Source organism: Amblyomma maculatum, chromosome 1 (assembly GCF_055883805.1).
Source record: "Amblyomma maculatum isolate TAMU_Amacu chromosome 1, ASM5588380v1, whole genome shotgun sequence".
NCBI classification, from domain to species: Eukaryota; Metazoa; Arthropoda; class Arachnida; order Ixodida; family Ixodidae; genus Amblyomma; species Amblyomma maculatum.
The window spans coordinates 397,696,432-397,705,531 of NC_139344.1; the positions used below are offsets into that span (position 1 = coordinate 397,696,432).

At 48.5% G+C, this 9,100-nt stretch overlaps 1 protein-coding gene across 1 annotated transcript; it reads right to left on the reverse strand.

Moving 5' to 3' along the window:
- Positions 1 to 1,469: 1,469 nt before the first annotated feature.
- LOC146208662 (uncharacterized) lies at positions 1,470 to 1,955 on the reverse strand. Its single transcript, XM_084579029.1, has one exon. It carries the CDS (start codon positions 1,950 to 1,952, stop codon positions 1,470 to 1,472), a length of 483 nt encoding a protein of 160 aa, XP_084435155.1. The 5' UTR covers positions 1,953 to 1,955.
- Between the last annotated feature and the right edge of the window lie 7,145 nt (positions 1,956 to 9,100).

Genomic DNA, 9,100 nt, shown 5'->3' on the forward strand with positions numbered 1-9,100 from the left:
TCCCTTTGATTTCCTCTCTCTCTTCCTTACTATTCATTTACTTCCGCTGCCCAGTTCAGGTGCTTCTGATGATTAGATAGCAGATACCGGGGCTGGCAAACACCTCCTTTTTACTTCTGCTTTTTGTTTATTTTAATAAAACAACACTTGCTGCTACTACGGCTAATGTGGGGTGTTTGAAATTCATGAGCGAGGTCATGTGGCTGTGACGTAATAACTCTGTCGACCAATCAGGAGTGTTTCCCGACCGCCGTCTAAGGAGGCGGCGCCCTTTCGGAGGACCGCGCAAATACTCTGTGCAATGGCACTTATACCGGTTTCCATTGGGCGAACAGGAGCAGTAGCGTTGTGTTGTATTGGCAGAGGAGGCGCGCTTTTGGAGTCCCGAGAGCAGCTGAGAGCAGTCCTCGGTGCTCCGTCGCCAGCGGCGGAGTACAGGGAGAACGGAGGAGGTAACGTGACCGTTTTGACGTCGGCAACGCAAGCGCGGGAAAAGTTTTATCACATGACGCCTGACGTCATGCGCTCCCCCTCGCTACGCTGCTCTACGAGGCGACGCGAGCACGGGAAAAGCGCTCTCCCTCGCCAGGCTGCTCTCCGAGCAGCGTGATCCGTTGGGGAGACGAGAACGCGCGTCCCCAGTGCTCTCGTGCGCTGCTCTGGCTGCTCGTTGCTCTTGCTCCTGTTCGCCCAATGGAAACCGGTATTAGTGAAATTGGGCGCACAAGCGCAAAAATTCCCTGTCAAACTAGCAATACTTTAACGACAAAGCTGTCTACCATCTGAATCACTCGGCACCTATAGGGGTGCCATTGCGCTGCCCGCAGCGACAACTGAGCGCTGCTATATCGAGGCTGCCGGTCCGAAAAAAATCAGCAGTGAAAGCCTTTTGAAGTTCCTATTACAACTCTGCTTAATTTTTATTTTCTACCATCGTGACAAAGATCAGTGAGTGCTAGGCCGCAGCCACATCGTCATCGAACACGCGATGTGAATCAACTTTGTAAAACGTAACTCGAGAACCTTTTCAACGTGCGTCTGCGCATGCTCTGGCATTATGTCTCTCTGGCACGCGCCTTCATACGTATGCACTGCCATGCACTAATACCTCCATGTGAAACACGGGAATATGCAAAACTTTAAAAAATTAGACAGAAGTAGGCAACAAAAGTTTTCAAGTTTCTAAAGTCAGTGACTGTACACATGATAGTCATACTTCGCTGCCTCTTGGCGTTGCGCAGTGTCCTCCACATTTTAGCTTGCGCACATTGATGATACAGTCACCTCATTTTCTTTCTCCACAGTCCGACCCATACTTTTCGGAAAGTGGAAGTTCTTTGCTATTGGTCGAACACTCGCAATGTGGTTAGTATAAGCACTTTCCCCGAGGGGTTGCAGGGCTATGTAACGTTCCAGCTCATAGACGTCACTGTTCATAAATGGGAGCCAGCTTTTGCGTCACGATTCGGTCACTCAGGCAGGCTCGAGCTCCTCTGTTGCTCGATCTTGACAGTCTTCTTCTTGGCGTAAGTCTGATGGGTTTGCGTGCACACAGTGTGCTTCCGTGGTGGCTCTGCCGTAGGGGGAGGTGTGTAATCTATCGGGGGCTCGATGTAGTACGGGTAGTAAGAGTACCCGTTCCGTTGTTGCTGGTCGTTGAAAGACGGAAACGGTAAGGGCTGTGGCTGAGCCTTTGGCTGCGGCTGCGGGTGTGGCTGGGGGAACGGCTGCGGCTGTTCCTCCGGGCGCCATCGTGGGTGCTGCTCGCGAGGGTCCATGGTGGGTGACTGCGGCTGCTGCTGCTCGTCGGCGAAGAGCGGGTGCCTCATCTGGTTGCTGCTGTTGCTGTGGTTACCGAGGTAGGAGCGTACGTTGCAGAGTAGCCAGAGGCCGAATATACCACATGCAGCTATTATTGTGAGCATTATGAACCAAAGTAACAGGTTTTCCATTAACACCGCCGTGGTTGGGCGTGGGCAGGGTCGACCTGCGAGTTAAAAGAAGTTAGAGTTAGCGCGAGAAGAGGCACTTTGATTGACAATATATAGGATTAGTTTCGATATCTTCATAACAGGAAGACAAAGACACATTATCAGGCTTGCAAGATTAAAGTGTACAACTATTTCACACATAAAAAAAAGTCCAGCACTCCGCCTTTTCTCTCGCCATAACGGATAATTTTGCTTGAGCACCGTCAAGATGGCGTGTAACGTTAGCCACATGTCAAGTTGTTCTTCATGCGTAAAGTTGTTTATTACAGTCGTTTTGGTCTTCTTTTTTTACGAAGTATATTAGTTGTTGATGATCCTTCGTGCAGAGCCTTAAATAAAGGCTCGACGTTGTCTTCCATCTGCAAATGCAAATAACTGATTAGCCGCGCAGGTTGCTTGCAATGCACCCGCAGTGTTGCGAATCTCCAGAAGGTTCTGGTTCAATTAACATTCCCCAACGGACATTCACGAATGCAGCAGGAATTCCACTACAAGGCTCAGACGCTTAGCGAACCCAGATTTAAACTTTTGAAAAGTGTGTACATGTAATCAGGTTGCGCTAAACAGCCCGCACGAGCACGTACAAGATACACTGTCAGAGACGCAAACGGCTAGTATCAAGCTTTAGAACAGTGTGAGCGTATCTGTTAATGGATAGGGAAATAGTGGTGCATAAGCCAGTGCGCTTGAGAGAAACACTGACACCGAAAGAACAAAGGGTATGGTTAGGCGAGTTTAGCGTCCCCCTATCTTCTCCGACGCTATATTAAATCTGCCTAATAATTAATTGTCAAATCTAATGAATACTTTTTCATGATCTTTCATTTTCTGCGTCCCTCAGTGCCATATATTCTCTTAAGCCTATGCCACGTGTAAACTAGCTTTATGCCTTCGCTCAACGACTCTCTGTGCTTTGCTGTTAATATAGCAGAGATAAGAAAAATGAAGGGGTAGGCGGAAGGTGCAATGTAAGGCACACGAATGTAGCAAAGTTTCGCGACAAATCTAGCAGGGAGTAAAGAGGAACGTTTACCGTGTCCATGTTAATACTCTTGCCTGCTCAACTACGGAAGTAAATGTCCATTCTTTCTCGTGAACACAGATCGCACGGTCTAGTCGGACCCTTTACTGCGTCATTTTGCCAAGGAAGTACACCTTACATTCTAAGCAGCGAAATGGCCGATAGCTTAATCGCAACACTCTCGACGCACCGACCTACCTGGATAGAAGAATGGTCCACAGGGTGGCAACACTGGTGCCAGCGGTATTGCCTTTGCGCAGCGTAGGGGCGCCCAGAGACATAAAATGCGCGTTGTCCGCTCTTGACGTCTTTTCGGCGGCGGCGGTAGAGGTGCGGCTCGGCGTGACAGCGCAACAGTACGGTGGAATACGCTGTCGGTCTCAGCCGCGGCGTTCTCTTCCGTGCCCGAATAGTCCATGTGGAACGGATGTGAACAACGCTGGTGGCGGATCGAGAATGCGGAGGCGAGGGCGAAAAGGACGCCACCCCTGCAGTGTGGAAGCAGCCATGTCGGAAGGAGGGGGCCCTGCCTTCGTCGCCGCTCTCATTCGGGTTTCCTGACCCCTGATTGCTTGCTTGCTTGTTGGGTTACATGGTGAAGCGTAACGCCTTTTGCACAGTGTGTTTTCCAAAGCTGGGAATGAGGTTTCGTTACCTCTCAGAAGCCTACCGCCTGTCTTATATATATATATATATATATATATATATATATATATATATATATATATATATATATATATATATATATATATATATATATATATATATATATAAAATACACCAAAATGAAATCTTCGCCACGGTCAATTTTATTGACGTTTCGGCTGACGAAGGCTGTTCCACAGCCGAAACGTCAATAAATTGTTTCAGACGTTGGTCTTCATTTTTCACTCACTATATATATATATATATATATATATATATATATATATATATATATATATATATATATATATATATATATATATATATATATATATATATATATATATATATATACGTTTCGACCGGGGTCCGGTCTTTCTCAAGACTCTGTATATATATATATATATATATATATATATATATATATATATATATTGTGAAGGAGAACAAGCAGAGACGCGGCTGTTCTTTCAAACGCCCAGCTTTATTCTATCTTTATCATCGTCTTCTCCTGTTTCGCTCCTGCACACTTCACTTCGTCGTCGGCTAAGCACATCACACTCGGCCACGACTGCGGTCCTTAAATGCATCACCCCACACCGCTGCTGTCGCATCTGTTGCACATGACGGTTTTTCTTTTTCGGGCTGTCTTTTTGCGGAAACATTTGCACATGTCTGGTCCAGTTAGTGGCAAGTTGCTCTCTGGTAGAGATTCTTTTGGTCGTTGCCACTTGGGCGTTCCTCCAAGGCCTTGTTGAGAGTCAAGTACCTCAAAGTTTCTCCTGTGCCAGCTACTTGGTGCTGGCTTGCTCTCCTTTTGCGGTATTCGATGGTTTTTCCTGATCTGTAACTGCACTCGTGATGCATCCGTAGTGCTGACGGAAATGGAGAAAGCTGCACCGAAATGCTTGTTCCTGCTGCGACCGCTTCTTTGCTGCGTACACCAGTAGGCGCGGTCTCGCTCTTTTCCAATGAACTGGCGACGTTTCTGCTCAGACTTTACGTCTAGCACACTGACACTGGCAGCAGTAAGGCCTTTTTCTCCTGGAATCACCTCGTATTGAACCTCCTGACCTTTCCGGATGCGGCGAAGTTTGCGCGAGTGTTGGAACGCGGTGCGGTGGACAAAAATGTCCTCGTCAGGGTCAGCGCGGTTGATGAAGCCGTAGCCGCCGATCACATCAAACCCTTCACTGTCCCACTCATCCTCCATCGGGAAACAGAGGCTTCCTTCTCGTGCTGCACCTTTTCCTGCTGTTGTTGCATGCGATTAGCCTCACCTTCAGGATGCTTGTCCACAGATGGGCTAGAGGCGGTCCGGCATGAGCGGAGCTACACTTCGTCGTTTTGGATTGATAGAGCCATGCATGGACGGACAGCATGCTGAAGTGCTGCGGATGTCCCGGCAGCAGCAAGGACCCCGCGACGACTGGCGGTGTCATGCAAGGCGGCCGCCCGGTGGACAAACATAGAGAGGCTGTCTGTGTCCAGTGTGGACATAATCAATGCGTGGGTGTCATCGTGAAGCCCGTCGACGATGTACTGTTTGGCTGCAGACGTGGGCCACTCGATGTTGCAGGCCTGAAGAAGACGGACCTTTTCATAAATGTAAAGGGCAACGTCTTCACCTGGAGCCTGGCGCCGTGCTCTCATCATCGTGAGTTTGGCGTCGTGCGCACTGGCCAGAGGCGTAAACGCAGCTAGGAGGGCAGAGGTCCAGGCCGACCAAATGGTTTAGCGGCGGCCTTCGTACTGGTGCCAGGCGCGGGCGGCACCACGGAGATGGTCTTCCGCGACGGCGAGCGTGGTGGCTGGGGACCAAGCGAAACGCCGGGCCGCAGCGTCGACAAGTTCAACCCATGCTTCGGCGTCATCAGAGAAGCCACGGAACTCCGGAAGCGGTACCGGTGGTACTGGGCACCCAGAGGGCATCGAGACGCGGCCAAGCGCTGCGGCGAAAGTGGCGGTTACCTCCCGGAGGGTTGAGAGCACTTCGGGAAGGAGGGCCGCCAGAGCCGAATCCGCCGAGGAAGCATGGACGCCGTTCTCTGGTGGAATAGGGGTCCCAGGCGCCGAATGTACTGGCCGTGTGACTGCCCGGCCGCTTCGAAGGAGGAGCGGCGGGTCGTGGAGGTCCGGGTCGGGCCCGACTTTCGTCGACTGCGCCATTGTGAAGGAGAACAAGCAGAGACGCGGCCGTTCTTTCGAACGCCCAGCTTTATTCTATCTTTATCATCGTCTTCTCCTGTTTCGCTCCTGCACACTTCACTTCGTCGTCGGCTAAGCACATCACAATATATATATATATATATATATATATATATATATATATATATATATATATATATATATATATATATATATATATATATATCAGTTCAGTTCAGGCGTTCAGTCGTGTCCGACTCTTCGTGACCCTATGGACCATGTCACGCCACGCTTTCCGGTCTCTCACTATCTTCTTAACATCACATAGCTTCATCTGCAATGCCTCGAGAATGCCATCTAACCATCGCGTTCGCTGCCTACCCCTTCTCCGGCGACCCTCAACCTTTCCCAACATCAAATCTTTCTCCAGCGACTCCTCTCTTCTCATCAGATGACCAAAATAGCTGAGCTTTAACTTTAGAATTTGACCCTCCAATGAGCAGTCAGGGTTTATGGTCGACAATATCGACTGATTTGATCTTCTGGCAGTCCAAGGAACTCTCAAGAGTCTTCGCCAGCACCACAATTCAAACGCGTCAATTCTTCGGCGGTCAGCCTTTTTCACAGTCCAACTCTCGCATCCGTACATCACAACTGGAAAGACCATAGCACGGGTTATACGAATCTTGGTTGGCAGACTAATGTCTCTGCTCTTTACTAGGCGGTCAAGGCTAACCATTGCTCTCTTTCCCAGAAGCAGGCGTCTCCTAATTTCATGGCTGCAGTCTCCTTCAGAGGTAATCTTGGCGCCCAAGAACAGAAAATCTGTCACAGCTTCCACTTCTTGTCCATTAATGCTCCAGGACTTGATAGGGCAAGACGCCATGATCTTCGTCTTTTTAATGTTCAGTTTAAGCCCAAACTTCTCACTCTCTTCTTGTACGCGCATCAGAAGTCTCTTGAGTTCCACTTCACTTTCTGCTATTAACGTGGTATCATCCGCATATCTAAGGTTGTCGATACGTTTTCCAGTAATCTTCACTCCAGCTGAAGACTCGTCCAGACCGGCCTTCCTCATGATGCACTCTGCATATAGGTTAAATAGGCAGGGCGACAGTATGCAGCCTTGCCTCACCCCTTTCTTAATCGGAAACCAATCAGTAAGACCATGCCCAGTTCTGACTGTGGCCTCTTGCCCTTCATAAAGGTTCCTGAGGAGACAGATGAGGTGAATTGGAACTCCCATCTCTTGGAGAGCTTGCCACAATCTGCTGTGATCTACGCTGTCAAACGCTTTCGCATAATCAATAAAGCAGAAGTAAATGGGTTTCTGGAACTCTCTTGCTTTTTCCATGATCCAGCGAAGGTTGGCAATTTGGTCTCTAGTTCCTCTGCCCTTGCGAAACCCAGCTTGCACGTCCGGAAGCTCCCGATCCACATACTGCTGCAGCCTACCTTGCAGGATTTTTAACATCACCTTGCTAGCATGCGAAATAAGCGCGATCGTGCGGTAGTTGGAACAATCTTTGGCACTGCCTTTCTTTGGAATGGGGATGTAAACCGACCTCCTCCAATCCTGTGGCCACTGCAGGGTTGTCCAAATCTTCTGACATAATGTATGCAGAATGTTAACAGCGTCATGGTTGAGGTTTTGAAGCAACTCAGCTGGAATGCCATCAATTCCGCTAGCTTTGTTCTTAGCAAGGCTGGCTAAGGCCCATTCAACTTCACTCTTCAGGATGCCCGGCTCGAGATCAGTAATCACAACCGTCCTATGTTGGGTTTGCACATCCGGGTCCTTCTTGTACAGTTCTTCTGTGTATTCCTGCCACCTCTTCTTTATATCTGAGGCTTCAGTGAGGTCCTTGCCTCGTTTGTCCTTTATCACACCCAGCTTAGCACAGAAGCTTCCTTTGATATCTTTGATTGTCTTATACAGAGCTCTTGTGTTCTTTAATTGGCTGTTGTCCTCAACTGCTTGACACTGTATGTTCAGGAAGGCATTCTTATCTCTCCTTGCTATTTTCTGAAAATCCGCATTGAGAACCTTGTATCTTTCTCTTTCCCCCATACCTTTTGCCATCCTCCTTTCCTCAGCTATTTGCAAAGCCTCATCAGATAACCAGTTTGCTTTTTTGCATTTCTTTTGCTTTGGAACTACCTTAGTAGCAACTTCTTGCATTATGTCACGAACATCAGTCCACATCTCTTCGGGCTCTTTGTCTTCTAGATCTAATTCTTGAAATCGATTCCTCACTTCCACAGCATATTCTAATGGAATCTGATCCAGATCATACCTGAAAGGCCTTCTAGTTTTCTGCGTTTTCCTCAATCGAAGCTTAATTTTGGCAACAAGAAGCTGATGATCGGTGCCACAATCGGCCCCAGGCCTTGTTTTTACTGCTTGTATAGCGCTTCTCCATCTCTGCCGGCAAATAATATAATCGATCTGATTCCTGTACAGACCGTCCGGTGAAATCCATGTGTACAGGCGCCTCTTGTGCTGTTGAAAATGAGTATTCGCTATGGTCAGGTTGTTTTCTTGACAGAACTCTACTAGCCTCTGCCCAGCTTCATTTGGCTCACCAAGACCGAACTTGCCTGTAATTCCGGATATTTCTTCACTCCCGACCTTAGCATTCCAGTCTCCTATGAGAAAAACGACGTCTGATGATGGGGTGCGGTCTAAAAGGCATTGTAGGTCCGCATAAAATCTCTCAACGTCAGCTTCTTCAGCAGCAGCGGTCGGTGCATAGACTTGGATAACTGTTATGTTGAAAGGGTGACCTTGGATCCGAAGTGAAATCATTCGGTCGTTTTTGGGGTTGTACCCTAGCACTGCTTTGCCCATTCTTCTGTTTACTATGAGAGCGACCCCATTCCTTCTCTTGGATTCGTGCCCACAGTAAAAGACATAATGGTCGCCGGAGCTAAATTCTCCCATTCCGGTCCACTTGAGCTCGCTGATACCCAAGATATCAATGTTCAATCTGTCCATTTCTCGCTTGACGATATCCAGTTTACCTTGCGTCATAGATCTTACATTCCATGTTGCTATGTGATATATCTCCTTGCAACATCGGACTTTCCGGTCGCTTCCCGACACATCCACAACTGAGCGTCCTTTTGGCTTTAGCCCAGCCGCTTCATTCGTCCTGAAGCTACTAGGAATCGCCCTTTGTTCATCCCCAGTAACATGTGGGACGCCTTCCAACCTGGGGGGCTCATCTTCCGGCGCCATATCGATAATGGTATTGTGACTGGCCATAGGGTTTTCTTGGCAGGAAATACTGGA

What these genes read in the sequence shown, in the direction of transcription:
- LOC146208662 (XM_084579029.1), bottom strand. Translation starts at nt 1,952, where the DNA reads ATGGAAAACCTGTTACTTTGGTTCATAATGCTCACAATAATAGCTGCA.